This window comes from Chroicocephalus ridibundus, chromosome 2, assembly GCF_963924245.1.
Source record: "Chroicocephalus ridibundus chromosome 2, bChrRid1.1, whole genome shotgun sequence".
In the NCBI taxonomy this organism is placed as follows: domain Eukaryota; kingdom Metazoa; phylum Chordata; class Aves; order Charadriiformes; family Laridae; genus Chroicocephalus; species Chroicocephalus ridibundus.
Window position 1 is genome coordinate 156,278,583 of NC_086285.1, and position 17,423 is coordinate 156,296,005.

The following is a 17,423-nucleotide window of genomic DNA, read 5'->3' on the forward strand; positions in this document are numbered from 1 at the left end:
GGCTTTGTGGTGACTATGGAGCTCCAGGGTGACCGTGTGGGACCTGACGGTGACGGTGTGGGATCCTGTGGTGGCCCCATGGGACATGGGAGTGACCATGTGGGACCCCAGGGTGACCATGGGGGTTCCCTGGGTTGACAGCATGAGGACGCATGGTGGCAACCTTGGGTGGCCTGTGTGGGCCCTTCTGTGACCATGTGGGGACCAGGGTGACTGTGTAGGGCACTAAGATGACCATGTGGGACACTGGGTAACCGTGTGGGACCCGAGGTGACAGCGCTGGGCCTGGTCGGGGCGGGGGGTGACGGCCCTGCTGGGCACAGGGAGGCCTCGATCGGCGTTGACAGGGCGCGATCTTGCACGCCAGGTTAATTAGGCAGCATCATTTTCGGCATAATTGCGCAGAACAGGTCAGTAGATAATTAGTGACTTTTGGCGGCGTCTGACAGCTGCGGGCGGATGTTGGGGGCGGGGAGAGGGATGGGATAGTTTTTAAAATCACACCAGGAGCTCAGGCACGGGCCCCGCCACCACCTCACCTTGGCCCCCAGGTGGGCGTTTCCTGCCCTCCGTGGCTCTGAGATTAAAATCCGAACCATTTCATAACCTTTTCTATTTTCATATATATATATGTTTGTGTCATCCTTATGCATAATTACTTTTTTCCCCCCATAAGGCATCTGACATAGTCACAGACCCAGAATCTGAGAAGCTACCCTGGAAAAAGTGGGCCTGTGTCACACTGAGTGGCCCTAAAGACGTCCGTGCTCCTGAGCACGTTGGTCGGAGCGGCAGGAGCCTTTCCCCACTCAGACATGTCCTCAGCAGCCCCTACCCCTGTGCAAGAGCCCAGACTGGCATGTCCCCTCAATCCTGCACTCCTCTCCGGAGCCGTGGCACACCAGTGCATGGACACAGAGCTGCGCAGGGCGAGGGCAAACCCAACCTGCGTGAGAAAACTGTGTCACACGTGCCTCCGTGTAAAAGCATGCACGCAGGTATTTATGGCGTACCTCAGGCAGGCTGCCTTCCCACCCTGCCTCTCCTCGCCCCCGCGCAGTCATTCCAGTTGGCCTGGCTCCCTGCAGGCACTGCACCTCTCACCCCGCTGCGAACCTGCGCCTCCGTCCTGCTAATGACACAGCAGACGAGCTGCCACGGGGACAACGTGACTCCAGAAGCTGCAGCCTGGAAAAAAAAAAAAAGAAACCAACCAAACAGCCCTAAATGCACACAATCAAGTGATGAGTGTTTGTATTTCTGATGCTTTGAGGCCAGCTCACAACCCTCCCTCCACGTAATATTCAGGATGTTTGGGAAGGGGTATTTTTCTTTTAATAGGATGGCGTAGTCACAAAGCTTTAAAGAAATAAACGAGTGAATCGTCTATGGTAATAGCAACATACTACGAACGGGGCACAGTGACCAAGTTCAAGTCTATTTTTAAGCCTGCCTGGCAGCAGGTAGGTGCAGACGAGAGTCCGTGACCCTTTCTGCTGTTCTGAAGCTATGGACATGGCTGATGTCTCTGTCCCGGTTCAACGTCAGAGTTGTTTTTGCTCCCTAACGAATACCATGGGAAGACAGAGAAGCCTCAAGCTGTTTTGAAGATTGTGCAACGATGCTTGGGAGCCTACCTGCCTTTGCTTGAGTGCTTTCCTCGCTCACATTTCACAGGATGCGACAGGAAGGGAAATACAACCAAATCGGACGGCCCTGGTAATTGGACTCGAATCCCTCGTATGCCCTGGAGGTGAGGTGGGTGCCTCTCAGATAAGCAATCTAATCAGCTTTGTACTTCTGTCCCATCTGGAAACAGATTGTTGCTGAAGTACACCACCACCTGAGAAGCAAGCTTCAGGTTTTTTTTTTGAAGATAATTGTACCAACGAAATCAGGGAGTGTGAATTTGCCTGAGGTAATAAGATCTCTTTTATTTTTATTCATAGTTAATTCGTTCAGCCGAGGTGATTTCACGCCAGAATGCAGTCTCCAAACAAGAAGGACGATTGCGCTGCCTGCGCCACGCATATGCATGGTGCCTGTCCGGCAGATCGACTGCTGCGACACAGAGCCATGAGCCACTCCAGACACATGGGCAAGATAAAGAAAAGACTGGAGGATATCAAGAACCAGACCCCGAAGGTGACAAAAGCGGATTTCAGCCACAACGAAAGCATAAGGTTGGCCACCGATGCCTTCCTGGACGGTGGGACAGACTCTTACCTCGAAACTTTAAGCAAAGAGGGTGAGGTGGATTTCCTCTCCTCGGTGGAAGCTCAGTACATCAAGGATAACGCCAGGGAGTCTTATTATGCGCAGGAGTCCCAAGCCACTGACGGGGCAGCTGCGTCCAAGCAGAACGATGCCGGGTCTCTCCCTTCAGGGACTTACTTCCCCACCATTTCTGACAGCAGTGAGCCAGCTCTGCTGCACACATGGATTATGGCGGAGAAGCCCTATTTAAAGGAAAAATCCACTGCCACTGTGTATTTCCAAACAGAGAAGAACAGCAACATTAGAGACATCATACGCCGGTACATCAACAAGACCACTCAGGTACGGAGCGAGAATTGTTGTTCCCTCTGCCCTCGGTTGTCTTCCTGCTCTTAAAAAGATCAGGTAAACGCGGTGTTTGATCTGAGCCAGCCTTGCGTATTGCAGTGTAGCTTCGCTCTAGAATGTGGCTGTAAAGAGCCTGTAGTTGAACACAGGCAGTGCTTTTTGGTTTTTTGTACTCGCACCAACATCTTTTTATGTTGGTAACAAAAAAAAAAAAAGCATTCCCTCTTCTTTTAAACTCCCATTAACCCGGTGTAGCAAATGTGCTGTAGGAAGGGTAGCCATTAGCAATTTTTCTAGGGTATTTGTGGGAGATGTGGGTGAAGGGGAGCCTGGAGAAGGACATGTGTGTCTGGTGTGCCAGCAGCCATCTCCAGAGGAAGGAAATTATTCAGAAAAAAGGACCTTTCATCCCTCATAAGTTGTCAGTGTCACTAAAAATGGCCCTTGGTCTCCATACAGAGACTCTGTGGTGTAACTTGTCACATGGGAAAGGTGCAGATGATACCTCTGACAACCGACAGGTGACAGGGCTGGGGGGGGGGCACAGAGAGGTGCTAGCCACAAGCCACACTGCCCACGCGCTGGGAAACTAGAAGCTGAGCAGCTGGAAGGGGACAAAAAGCCTGTCATGTGCGTTCTGGCAGCTCCCCTGTTTTCCTGGAAAAAAATATTTGACGTTTCAGGGCTGCATTTTACCATCATGCAGGAGTTTTCCCCTTGTCTAAACTCGATATGCCACTAGCGGTTTCACAGGGGAATGGTCAGGAACAAAACCAGGCTGTAGTGCCTGCTGTCCGGCACAGGCTGCCGAGCCCACTGGAGTTACAGACTTTGGCTTTATTCTCCCGCAAGGGCCAGTGCTGGGTCTGATAACGCTGAGCGTAATGGCAGGGGAGAAGAATCCCTGTTGGCAACTGGGCGACAACTGGTCAGCACATCAGGGGCATTACAGATCAGTCATTTTAAGTTGGCGGCACCAGAAATGTACAGTAGCAGAAGAAATGTGTCTGGAATAATAAAATAAGCATCAGGTAATGTACCAACCCAGGCCAATTTTCTGTCCCAAGAGGATAAAACTTGTAGGGGAAATTGTGGGAAATGTAATATAAATCCATGGTTCACATGACCTTCTTAACCATCTAATTTACATTACAAGAGGGTGCTGGAGCAACACTTACTCACAGTATAAATTTGGCAACTGCTTTTTGAGTACAGTTTTCCAATGGCAGCATTTATTAATTAGTATCTGATAAGCGGCCACCCTGGACAGCCTAGTATTTGATATATCCATTAACAACGTCAACCACAGAATAAAGACTGTGTTTGTGGATGGTAGCACACTGCAAAGGATTGGCGAGTGGTACTATGATCTTAAGACATTTGTGGAACAGACGCAAAGAATAAAAAGAAATTCAGGCAAAAGAAGCGAGAAGTACTGCAAGTAAGAGAGGAAAGAGAGGTGCAGAAATACAAATTGGGAACAGCTGGTGAAAAAGCAGTACTGGAGAGAGTGGTCTGGAGCTACTGTGAGGCTGGATGCAGAATTGTGCCGTTTAAAAAGACAAGGTGAGTTACCAGTAAGTGCAGATGTGAGAAACGGGACGTAATCGTGCCACTTACCTAGCACTGGCATGGCCCTTTCTGAAGCATGATGCTTTGGCAGCTGGAGGAAGGTGTGGGATCCTCACTGCTCCGTGAATAATTTGGCTTGCCTGAACAGGATGCTGGCCCCACAGGATGTGCTTGGTCTTGTAGGATTTCCTCACGATGGTGAAGGGAAAAAGCTTGCTGGCAGGTGTGGGCACAGGCTTTGGAGTAAGATTCAGTGCAAGCTGGAAGCAATTAATAAGACAGATCTGCAAAGATACACTAAAGTTTGCTTTGATTGAAGATGATATCCTATGAGTGCAATTATCAAGGGTTCGCTTTCTAGTCAATGGAGATGATCCTTTCCATGGACAACATTAGACATCAGTGAAGACCAGCACCTCCACGAGGCTGTGGCCAATGCTGAGCCTAGGGCTAGAGTATGGAAGTGGGTTTGTATCACATTTACACTTTCCTCGATCCACACTGGCCAGAGGCTGTGAATTTAAGTAGCTATTGGGGCTGTTATGCCCAGTCCTGAGACTCTTACGTGCTGCCCTGACGGTTGTGAATGGGGAAGCGTGGATGTATGTTTAAATTGAAAGAATTAGTTTATAAATCATATTTAAAAAAAAAAAAATGGAACTGTTGCAGTCTATCGCCCTGCCACAAGTGACAGAGGATTTAAAACCAGGACCGTTCCAGGCATAAGTCATAACATAGAAAGCATCATCCAGTGATTCTTCCTAAATGGATGTGACTTACAAAAGCTAGTCAGCTGTTTGGCAAGGGCTACAGTCTCTCTTATTTTAGCTACATCCTTATTATTCCCCGATTAGCACTTCACTACATTTCCTAGTGCTGAAATCTCGCCTACAAATTTGTGGGTCATCTTGTGTTTTATGATTAAAAGAGCTTAACTGAAGTGCGTATGTTGCATATTATATTGGCTTTGTATGAGCAATAAAACAATGAAGCAACGTGTCTCATCGATTTACTGATTCAGGGGCTTAGGGAGAAAACCAGAAGAAATACCCACGTACACCTCCGAAGTTTTTGTTTGTTGGAATATTTTTTAAAAACAAATAAACTACATTTCAGTGGCCTCACAGGCAACCTTAAGTTATGTACATTGACTCTTCCAATGCCTCTGCTTTTTTCCCCTAGGTGCTAGCTATCGTGATGGATGTGTTCACAGACACTGAGATTCTTTGTGACCTCCTGGAGGCAGCTAACAAGCGCATGGTGTTTGTCTACCTATTGCTTGATCATGGCAATATAAATCTCTTCTCAGAGATGTGTGACAAGTTGCAAATTGCTGAGGATCTCTTCAAGGTACTGTGGCTCTGCGAAGCTCCGAGGGTCAGATTCGTCTGCCTAACTTTAGGCACTCTGAGCTAGAAGCATGGTTATGCTTGGGTCAGTCCACCCTGTAATTAAAAGGAAGCAAGAGCTTTCCAGAGGTAGCATTAGCACACCTACTTCCTCTCTGAAGATGCCTGCGTTTTCCCATGGATGTTACAGGAAGTTAAGGCATTTCCATTAGGTCCTTAGATTAAACTAATCTGGACCCTGAAGTCTTAAAACAGAGCTTAAGTCCCCTGGTAGAGTTGTCTAACGTAAGCATTACAACTGCTTCTGTTTAATAACTCTGCAGCAGCCGTGGTCTGCCAGCCACGGGCAGCAGGCGCACAAAACTCTTTTGCATGGCAATACCTTGGTTGCATGAGGTGGTTTCTGATAAAATGTGTTAAAGCTCTGTGTTAAAGGTAACGCCTCAAATTTAGCAACCTGTTAGCTTAGTCTGCCTTCATCTCTGCCAGAGGGAACTGACCTTAAAAATAACCTCCTAGGGACCATTTCAGTTGTTGCCTGAGATGCTGTAGGGCACCTGTGGCATCTTCACGGGGATGGCTGATACAGCAGAGGCAGCGGCCTTCTGGAACGGCAGCTGGAGGGCAGGCACAAGACCTGAGGGCATCTTACATGCACCAGACACCCGTATTTCGACAGCTGAATTCCACCCCAAACATATAAAGAAACTAAAATTAATAAAACATTATCATAACACTGTTTGCATGTCTGTAAACCCCCACTCCTTAGGAACAAGAAGCCTGTGCTATTTATTTTTAAGTGCTGCTACAACACACAGGGTTCGACAATGGGTGAGCCAAATCCTTGGTGCCACTCATTTACAAAGGCCTTGATCCTGCAAGGTGTGCGTACGGACAGCAGAGTCAGGTCTGGGTGCCTGGCCTGCTTCAAATGCCCTTGCTCAGGTACAAGCGCAGCGCAGAGCATCGCGTGGACCAAACTGACCTGCTTCTCCACTCACACGTGTACTTGCGTCTGATCCTGCAGGACAGCGTTCATCTGGGATGCACCAGAAGAGAGCACGTATGTCTTTGCAGGCCCAGATGGATTGGAAGAGCAGAGGTTTTGCCCTGCTGTATTGTGCCATAGCCAATGTAAATCAAGAAAGCTTAAAGCTAGAGCAAATTGTTCCTGGGGTGTCAGTGGAGGTAACAGACTGGCTCTCAGCTATGGACACGACTCGTACTCATTTTGGTTGGGGTAGTATCAGTTGTCGTAACACAGCACAGCTCCATCTGCCTGAATTTCTCTGCAGGTTTATATCCCCATTGAAACAAGTAACCCTGTGACAGGTGAAAGAGCTTGGCTAGGTTTCTTCTAGCCCCAAACCTTCAAATATAACATTGGAGGGTCAGTGAAGAAATCATAACAGACATTGGGGACAAGAAGAGCTAAAGGCAGTGAGCAGAAAGGGCCCTTTCCTTCTGATTTTTAATTTTTTTAAAACGTAATTCACTGTGTTCTTTTTTTTTCCTTTACAGAATATTTCAGTCCGCAGTGTTACGGGAGAGGTGTACTGTGCTAAATCAGGCAGGAAATTTTCAGGACAAATACAAGAAAAATTTCTTATCTCTGACTGGAGATACGTGCTCTCTGGATCTTACAGGTGAGATAAGCCATTGCAGTGCATGCCCAGGTGCTCTTTTATGATTTCTAATACTGCTTCACAAAAAACTGCCATGGAAATTTTTGTATGGGTGAGAAGTTTTTTTTGAACAAAAACCACTTATGTTTTCAAATAGGAGCCATTTTTCAATAATCCATTTAACTTGTTTTAAACCCGATGTTAGTTATTTGTCGAGCATGATATTTAATTTAAATGTTCAGAAATTAATGTAAACAGCTTTGCTGGTGCAGCCCTGGCGCAGAACTAGAAATGTGCATAGCTTAGTATTATGCTTTCCTCATTATTTGGGTCCTCAGATGCTGTGATCATGAGACATGATACATTTCCATCTCCCTCGGGATCCCTTAACATGTCGTATGTCACAGCTTATCTGAGGATTTGTTCTTCATATGACAAGTTTAGTGATTAAAGGTAAAACAGAAATACTTCAGAGACTTGGCTGTTTTTTCTTGTGTTTCATTAGCAGGTAGGCTGTATGTGTCTATGCAACTGTTGTACCTTCCCTTTTCTTTTTTTTCCCCTTTTTTTTTGTTTTGTGAGCTGAGTCTGTAAATCTCTACTTTTGTGCTGCTGTAATTATTTCAGGTACAGGATGTAGCATCAATAACTGGGCTTTTCATTAAGATCCAAGATCCTGCAGTCAGGGAATTTCAGGAGACTCTAAGCTTGCATCAAATAAATAAAGTTCCTAAGCCTCATGGCTACATAGATAAGCTTCACAACTGACTGAATGTATCCAAGAAATCCAGGTACAAAAAGACAAGAGGTGATTATTTAATTAAAAGGATGAGATTGTTTTTCTTAATCCCAGTTTATGATTTGGAAGCTTAAATGCCTCTAGTCCGATAAAACTGTGCCACCAGGAAGATGACATAACTGTAGACATGACGGCAAATGTGAATGCGTGGCGTTAGCGTAGGCTGCAGGAGCTCAGCTGTGCACAGAGGCGGGCATCCAGTTTTCATTCCATTTCCAAATGAACCATCAGACAAAAATGAGTGAACACTCAGTGGGGTTTTTTTTATTGGTCACTCTGTGGCTTTGTTGTTCTTTCAGGTTTTTTTAATCCCTCACCAAAGATGTTTGGAAATGCAACGGCAGATTTATAGAGAGAGTAGAAGTGAAGGATGTGTGGGAGAAGAGGGACAGAAGAAGATCTATTTGCTTTAGCCAAGAAGCTTCCTTTTGGCTTCTCTTTTCAATCCTAAAAAAAAAAAAAAAAAAGAAAAACCCTCGAAGTCAGAGTCACTTTTGTCATTCTCTACTGCTGTTGCAGTACCTTCTAACCACAAGAGCCTTGTCAACCTACAATATCCCTCATCCAGCAAGCAAGCAGAGAGGCTGGTGAGGAACAAATCTATACACTATGTAACTTCAGCACGCTCAGCACCGGTTTGCAGATTCACGTGGGTTATAGCTGGCTGTCAGTACGTGGCATTTCTGTAGGCTTGCTAGCTCTCACTTTATTAAGGTTTTCTGTTATCCCTAAACCTTATCCACCAGCCTCTGCAGGTACAAACAAGAATGATGGTGAGTAAAACAGACTTAAAAGCATTTGTTGGAAATCAAATTGGAATAGATCCTAAGACTAATGCAAAAGAATTTAAAACTAATACAACAGCAAATTTCAACTAACTGCTGTGCTCTGCATGACTTTGTAATAGCTCGGGGGTGAATGGGATGAGGAAATAAAATAGCCCTTCAGCACATACTGCTCTAAAAGGGACCCTGGCTCACTATTTCTACCTAAAGTGTTTGAGGACAAAATATATTTGCCTAATGGACAATGAAGAGGTCTGAAGCTGGCAACTAGTTAGAGGCAAAGGAACCACCACCGAGTCTGTGGCACCTCCTGCTCTGGAGTGGTGTTTAAAAGCACGTTAAAATGCCATTGCTTGGGTCAGTGTGGATAAACATGGTCCTGCCACACAGGGCAGAGCAGAGCTGAGAAGCTTCTGAAGCCTGTTCCAGCCATGTGTCTGCACAAGTGCAGGCATGAGCGTTTTAAGTTACAGCTTTCCTCTCACTTTTTATTGCCAGCATCTATGGTGTGGGGTTAGGATGCAGTATTTCTTTTTGCTGTCTCTGTGTTACTCTACCCCATCCTATGATAACTATGTTATTCCTTTTTTAAAAAATTAATCTGAAGTTAGACAGTGCATGAACTCAGTGCTCCTAAGGAAGGCAAAATGAAAACAGAAATCATAAACCTTGATCATCAGGGGCAGCTGAGAACCTCCGCAGCTGCCGCTCTGAAAGCCACCGTCCTTTTCAGAGACAATATCAAACATGTAACACTGGGGTGCTTTGCTGAGAGCATCGGTTCAGGTGGGGCAGGTTTCTCGTACAGAGGTTATCCCACCATCAGGCAACGCTAACATGTAGGTTAATTCAAACCTGAGCTCAGCTGAAAATCCCAGTCCTTCCGTTGTGGATTAAGTGCGTGTAATGCTGCACGTTACTGTAGCGCTGTAAACACGAGGGACGAGAGCCTCCCTAATGAACTGCTCTCCCCAGTAGTGCAGAGGGTACTCTCACAAGTCTAGTGCGAATGAAGATTGGACAGAAGAGTTGAGTTTTGATTTCAGACAATCATGAATGAGAGGATCCATAACGGGACATAGGTTTTGGGAAAAAGCCCTGGAAAGACGGCTGAGAAGTATCTATTAATGACTGAATCTGTGATATGGCTTTGGCCCTAAGCTAGGCAGTACCTCTCTGTGCTTCCTCTTCTTTCTGATGTGCTTCGCTCAGAGAGGCCTGTTTTTTTCTAAATGATCATTTTTCTAAATGATCCTTCTGGGGAGACAGTGACAATAACAGACTTCTCTGAGCCTTTCCCAAAAGAGAACTCGGAATTGTAAACTAAGTAGCAAAACAAGGCCTAAAACCTAAACAATGAATTTCCTTTTAGAATGAAGGTAATGAAAACTTGTTAAGTCTTTATGTCAGTTTCTGCTTTGTTCTTCAGCAAAGTGTGCAGAATGTAAATTGCTGTGACTCACTACATGAAATCCACAATTGTTTGTCTAAAATCATGCAAGGTCTCACCTTGTTACTTTACAGCTAACCCATTTGCCATCAGCCCATGGACAACGTTTGGGCTGTTAATTGGATCCAACTTTCTCTGCTTAGAAGGGTTACAGATAAGATCAACGAGCCACAAATGAGTATCTGTCTGTCAGGTACTCCAGGAAGTTACATGTGGGAGCAAATGGTCAAAATTGCGCGCAACAGTGTTTTCCTATGATTTTGGGGTTTTTTTTTAAAAGCCATTTATAGGCGTACTTGATGTTTATTTCTCTCTCAGTTTTCTTTTATAAACTAGATATATCTCTAGCACGTGAAGTCTAAACCTGCCACTCCAAACTTCATCCCTTTCATGAGTTTGTTACCTTCAGCGTAGCTATCCGAGACTCATTGTGTGCATTTTTATATTTGTTCCTGGCTTATTATCTCCTTAAGAGTTAGATGAAGGACATGGAAAGGTTTAGAGAGTGGTTCTTAGTGAATAAAGGCAATGTTGCCCTTGCCCAGCAGCTGTTACCCACACAGCAGGGAGTGAGTTTGCTGTGCCGTTTACCTCTGCCCCCAAGGTTTTGTCCATATTTAGAATGATTTGAACAAAGTGGGTGAGAAGCTCCTCTACTGTAGTAACTTATTGCATATTTTCAGGTCCAACCATAAAACGTACAGTAAATATTGTAAGGTTGCCTGGTGGCGTTGAACTAGTGATTTCCTTGCTCCTCCCCTTGCTCCTGAAGCAACAGTATAAAACCACCGTATGCCCCAAACCCAGCCCTCTTTAAGAATGCTCTGAATGGGCAGATGTACAACGTCTGTCTTCATTCCCTTAGCACCAGCCCGGGCTGTCAGTCCCTCTGAGTTTCACAGGAGCTTTGTCAGAACATGACAAGAACAAGATTTAAAGTGCACACACCTACAGCCAAATCTGGCTTTCAGCAATCCTTGTGCGAATCCAGCGTAGCTAATAAAGTCAGGCAGGAATAACCAGGGCAGAGTTTTGTCGACACAGAATAACCTCGGGTTCAAATCCGAGGCTGCTCTGTATCCTCTGCTGCACGGCTCGAGCCCCGGTCAGCTCAGGAAGCAATTACGTTCCACTCTCTCAACTATGCTCATTTTATTGCTGCTGCTGCTGCTCCTGCTGCTGCTGCTCAAACAAGGCAGCCTGCACAGCACAATCAAGCTGGCTTGTGGTTTTGAAAAAAAAGCACAAATTTATGTTTGCCAAGTGGATTAGGGAAGTACATAAAAGAAAAATCATTTAGAAGCCATGGGGTATCCTAAGGTGTGCCTCTGGATGAACAGAATGAAAACTGTTTTAGAGTTTCTCACTTACTTTGTAGCTAAGTATTATTTTCCAAAAATACTTTTATTTTTGGAAAGGCTGTAGAAAATATTTATATTTTCATTTTCTCTGTAGTGAAGAAAATAAGCATTTGTCAGGTGCGGCGGTTTGTTTCGTGGGCGCGGGATGTGACAGGGAGGTTGGGGTTTTTTTGTGTTTCTCTTGACCAATGCAGAAAAATGCATCTGTCAAATGCAAAATGAAAATAAAGGATGGTTATTTTTCACTAGGCTTTCTAATGTCAGTTTGGAGTAGGTGAGAGTTACCAACTGGCACAGCATTCTGCAGGGAAGGTACAAGTCATGTGCGTGCAGACAAGACATGGTGAGACCTGAATTGAAGCACTGTGCATGGAAGAGAGGTACCCAAAAGAGGGGTCTAAACTCCTCTCCATGGAAAAGGCACCCAAACCTTGGGTATTTTATCTGACGTTTCGTCCTGCAGGGCATCTGGATCACCACTCCCTTTAGGAGGTTGTATAACTTCACAAGGTTTTCTTGAAGGTTTTAGAGGCAGCTGCAATAACAAAGCTTGATCCAAGTCAAAGAGCACTGATGTGAACTGACCTGAAATTCAACTGCGACGCCATCTTCATCCTTGTGTTTAGACAAGAAGCTCCAGCAGTAAAACACATTTGCCTTTTGCACCAGCCCTGCGGGGTTCTCCAGTTCCTAATGGCTGACGTTAACGCTAACCCTCACCTTGTTTCTCCTTCCAGCTTCACATGGTTATGCGGCCAGGTTCACCGCAACCTCCTCTCCAAGTTCACGGGCCAAGTTGTGGAGCTGTTTGATGAGGAGTTCCGACACCTTTACGCGCTCTCCAAGCCCGTGAGAGGACCGAAATCTCCACCGCGCACCATGCCCTTCCTGTTCAGCAAGAGCTGGGCCCCCCAACGCAGCCTCCCCGACAGCAACGAGGAAAGCGCTAACACTCTTTCCGATCCCTTCAGCAGCCTCTCGGCTGGCAGCAACCACCAGAGCAAGCAAACCCCAAGAAATCTCATCTTCAGCAGCAACTTCACCCCCCCGTCACCTCTTCACAGAGTTAATTCCTTCCACAGCTATGTCTCATTCACCCCACCACCACCACAGAAGGCCATCCAGGCTAACTACTATCAGCCGCACTACGTGGCCGATAACTCCGCGGTTCTGTATAACAACATGAACGTGTACAGACCTGTAAGACTTAGACAAGAGGAACCAAATAGGACAGGGTTAAGCTCACCCTGGCGATGCCTCCACAAAGCTAACCTGTTTGCATAATAACCACCTTGTTTTGAATTGCGAGTAAACCTAGTGAGGACCTGTTTAGCAATCGCTTGTGTACTGACGAATATAGAAATTCTGTATACTACAAAACGAGGATGATTTCAAGCCTCTTGTTTTGTTTTGCTGCTTATGGATGCTTCGTTTCCCTAATTACAAAGCCAAGCCTGCTAACATGTAAGCCTTGGGTGCATCACAATCCCAGGAAGAACACGTCTAAATAATGCTGCTCACAGTGCAGCACCGCTGCTGCCTGTCACCTGCCCTTGGTAGCGTATTTGTGTAGCAGTAGATTTAGGTGATTAACTGTTTTTCATACGGCTGAGCACCTGAAAGTGGCGTAAATCACAGTTTATCACAATGCATTTTATGCGCTTGCATAAGGAGATTGAAGGCTGCTACTGACTTGCGAAACAAGAGGCGATGCTGGCAGCAGCCATCTAGCTTCGTGCTGTCATCGCACCTTCATCTTGAATTAGGAGGACTCCTTTAGGGCTGCCGGGGAAGCACAGGCTCTGCCACCGCACGGTCTCTGAGCTGTCTGCTTGAGGTGCATGGCGAGGAGGTCTGGGCGCAAGATTTCTAGGAAGGGGCCTACTAACATGGACCGAGACCGACAATTCGGGTTACGGAGGACATCCTGCAGCCACTGTCCGCTCCTTTCCACTCGTTAGCAACACGGGTGAGTTCCAGCACACTTCGTTACCCACCTCCAATCCCACCAGGTCAGAGCAATTTTCCATATTGCAGAGCGGCTGAGCAGATTCAGACGGGAAAATGAAGCTGAATAAAGAAGCAAAGTCCTACCAGTAGCACAGCAGGACTCAGTTCCAATCATTTAATAGCACCTGGATCTCAGAAAACCTCTCAGTGGTCATTTGATTGAACATTACGTTAGAGATAACGATGCTTTCATTCAGAGTTCTTCAAGGTTTCTAATTTTTAAAGAGAAACTGGGTGTCTGTAGTGCCCATTAAACACAGTTACGGAGAGAGTTACAGAGGTTCAGCAGCTTGAAGCAAAACAGAAAAACTTCTTGCCAAATAATCCATGAAAACAAAGGAAGCTTCTGTAAGTAAAAGGCAAATAATAGTAAGAAAATTCATGAAACAAAGGATTTCCATCCAAATCCCAAAGTTACTAGATGCCAAACATCTACTGATGTATCAGTAGATTATTTTTTTACACCCGCTTTGTATCGTCTTTCATCGGACTCCAACAGAAAACAGAAACCAAAACACATTTGCACGTCTGGCCCGTTTTGCCTGACTTCTCACCTGCTCAGAAAGGAATATAATTGAATTCTTTTGGGCTGTGGATGATGAAAAACGTATGCAGCAGCAAGATCTCAGCTGAGGAAAGTTTCTCATCCTTGGAAGAGCAATCATTTTGAAAGTATACCGGTACAGAACGTTATGAAAAGTGGCAGGATGGCCGCATCCTGCTCTAGCTTCAGTGCGGACATTTTTACCTGTGATACCAAATTTTGGAGTCCAGAATAACAATAAACTATTGCATATAAGTGTAAATTCTGTACATAGCAACATTTTTCGGATTCCTTGGGAAGAAGGGAAAGTTGATTTTCATTCCTATGACAATTCTACTTAATTATCTAAATATGGCAACCATACAAATAAAACAGAAGATTTTCATTAAAATCCTTTTGAGAATCATTTCGTTTCTTCATATTGTCTTGACTTGTGCACCTTCCTCTTGTGTATTCTGAAAGCTAAATGAGTTCCATCCAGTCAGAGTCCAGGTGAAGAGGAAACACGTTTTGTTTCTTCTGAAATCAACAGGAACAGAATTAAACATAGGTGTTCCACCAGCCTATTTAAGATTTTCCTTCTAAATTTGGTTCAGTTCCCTGATCCCGTTGTGGCCCAACTGGGGGTGGCGTGGAGAGGGATACGGGGAGAAGTTTGTAGACCACTACCTCTGAAGCCTTCATTTCCTCAGGCTGTGACCCGTGGAGTCCATGAAGGAGCTCATCTCATGTCTGTAGGGCAAGATAGTTTGCCTACAGAAGCTTTGGAGCACACGGCTAATGAAATGTAGGTAAGGGACAAGCTCATAACCCGAAGGAGCGCTGTGAGGAAAGAAGAGCTGACTTCAGCCCTGGATCAGGGATAGAACTTGGGCTAGTTCAGGCGACAGCTGAACTTGAGCGTGAAATGAATGGAATTTCAGTTTTTATGGAAAACAATGAGAGTTTGCAATTTCAGCAATGAGTTAGGCCAAAAATGCTAACAGGCTGCCCCGAGCTTGATGACTCAGTGAGGAGGCCGATGTGTGGTTGGAGGCAGCTGCAGAAGCTGCCTGTCAGGAAGGTGGCGGCAGGATGCTGACGTCCCTCGTCCGTCTGCTGCAAGAGAAAGGCTGGAACGAACACAGCTGCCATGCAGTGCACCCTCAGCAAGTCTGCGGATGACACCAAGCTGAGGGTGCAGGTGATTCACTTAAGGGAAGGGGTGACATCCCAGAGGGACCTGGACGGGCTGGAGGCCCATGTGAACGCCATGAAGTTCAACAAGGCCAAGTGTAGGGTCCTGCACCTGGGTCAGGGCAACCCCCGGTATCAACACAGGCTGGGGAGTGAAGGGATTGAGAGCAGCCCAGCAGAGAAGGGCCTGGGGGCACTGGTGGATGGAAAGCTGGACATGATCCGGCAACGTGCCCTCACAGCCCCGAAAACCAACCATATCCTGGGCTGCATCAAAAACAGCATGGCCAGCAGGTGGAGGGAGGTGATCCTGCCCCTCCTCTCCGCTCTGGTGAGACCCCTCCTGGAGCGCTGCGTCCAGCTCTGGGGACACACTCTGCAAAGGCCCCACATTACCCCCAGGGGCCCCATCTTCAAACCCAACTGGAAGCTGCAGGGCACAAACCGAAAGCCGTGAGAGACATGGCAGAAAGTGCTGAGGGAGAAGTAAAAAGGGAGCACGGAGCAGCCGGGGAACTGTTTCGAGCCCTGGTGAGTGACAGGTTCCAGAAGCCCCTCATAGTCACCTTGGGCAGAGGACAGTCCTGGGTCCTGCTTTCTCTCAGAGGAGGACCCCACAAGTGAGACAGAAGAACCGGTGGCAGACAAACAGTCCCTTGTCCTGCAGGCTCTGGGACAACAGCCGGGAAAGCTTTGAGCGTTCGTAGCTCCATACAGCTGCCGTCCTTCTGATGGCCCCCGGGAGCAGCCTGAACCAGAGCCTCCTCTGGCCGCTGGGCAGGATGGTTATGTCTTTGGGTGGGTGGATGAAGATGGTTGGTCCGTGGGAGAGCTGCCGGGCGGCACAAGAGTATTCATCCCCTTATTTCGCCAAAGAAGATTCAGATGACAACTTGGAAAACGAGAACTGGGATGATCCTCGTCATTATATTTTCAGTCTCTCATGCATTTTGGAGGAAGATGAAGAGGACCTAGATGTGGGTGATGGGGGGGTAAAAAGCATAAATAAGTGTAGCCTATACAAACCTCCAGAATATCTTCAAAAGTGAATTTGTACTTCTGGGTTTTTTTTTTTTAGACTTTTAGATTTTTGTGTAAAGGGAGGGACCTCTGGAGGGCAGCAGGGGCCTGCAATGGGCCTCAGCAGAGCCCGGATGAGGCCCCAGGGCACCCTGGAGGGTAATTTGGTCCCCGCATGGGCCCTGCAGAGCCCAGCAAAGGCCCCTGGGGCTTTCCAGAGGGCAACTCGGCCATGTCGGAGCAGCACGGCTGCTGGCTGCGATGGGGACCCTCCATCGCTGGTTGCTGTGCAATGTCCTCCCCGTGGGGAGCAGCGAGAAGTGAAAGAACGAGTGGCATCGCCCAAGGGACCATGGCACAGCCGCGGCTCCCCCGCCAGCAAGGGATGTTGGTGGGGCACCTTCATCCCTCGGCTGCCCCAGCGTCCACTCCCTGGTCATGAGCTGAGTGAACAGGCTGGGCTTGGCCAGGCCTTTCCAGAGTGTCCCCGCGTCCCTTCCCCAGCCCAAACCGGCCCTTCAGGTCTTTTGGCTCAGAGATGCTTCTGTTGGTGTCCTGCCAGCGCTGCCCATTAACGCACTTCGGAGCGTGAAGCCTGATGCCAGCCCGTCTGAGGGCTAATGGAGCACACCGCCTGTGTGCGTGCAACTGCTGCGCACACACAAACACCCAGAGGAGCATCAAGGTGCACTCAAGGACACCCCCTGCGCTTGCTGCTTGTGCTCCTTGGGAGCATTTCAGTGACTGCTTCTTCCACAGGCTGCTTTTTCTTTTTTTTTTTTATTTTCCCAAAAAGAGAGCAGCCCGGTCTGCCCCTGTCGCTCCTCCTAGAAAATGAAGACCACCCAGACGTTTCTCCTTCCTATGCGGCCCCCTCCAAGACCCTCGCTAGCCCTGCCAGCCGCACCTCCATCCCTGGGGAGGTGATCATAGAATCATAGAATCGTCTGGGTTGGAAGGGACCTTTCAGATCATCGAGACCAACCATCAACCTAACTCTGACAAAACTCATCACTAAACCATGTCCCTCAGCACCACGTCAACCCATCTTTTAAATACCTCCAGGGATGGCCATTCCACCACTTCCCTGGGCAGCCTGTTCCAATGCTTGACAACCCCTTCAGTGTAGAAAGTTTTCCGAATATCCAATCTAAACCTCCCCTGGTG

The 17,423-nt window shown here is 47.1% G+C and overlaps 1 protein-coding gene across 1 annotated transcript; it reads left to right on the forward strand.

Moving 5' to 3' along the window:
- Nucleotides 1-1,983: 1,983 nt before the first annotated feature.
- FAM83A (family with sequence similarity 83 member A) lies at nt 1,984-12,790 on the forward strand. Its single transcript, XM_063324049.1, has 4 exons — nt 1,984-2,559; nt 5,320-5,487; nt 7,008-7,132; nt 12,244-12,790. The coding sequence occupies exons 1-4, from the start codon at nt 1,984-1,986 to the stop codon at nt 12,788-12,790; spliced, it is 1,416 nt and encodes a 471-aa protein (XP_063180119.1).
- The last annotated feature ends 4,633 nt before the right edge of the window (nt 12,791-17,423 follow it).

Coding starts and splice junctions, on each gene's coding strand:
- FAM83A (XM_063324049.1), top strand. CDS start 1,984: ATGCAGTCTCCAAACAAGAAGGACGATTGCGCTGCCTGCGCCACGCAT. Junction 2,560..5,319: donor ACATCAACAAGACCACTCAG/GTACGGAGCGAG, acceptor TTTTTCCCCTAG/GTGCTAGCTATCGTGATGGA. Junction 5,488..7,007: donor TTGCTGAGGATCTCTTCAAG/GTACTGTGGCTC, acceptor TTTCCTTTACAG/AATATTTCAGTCCGCAGTGT.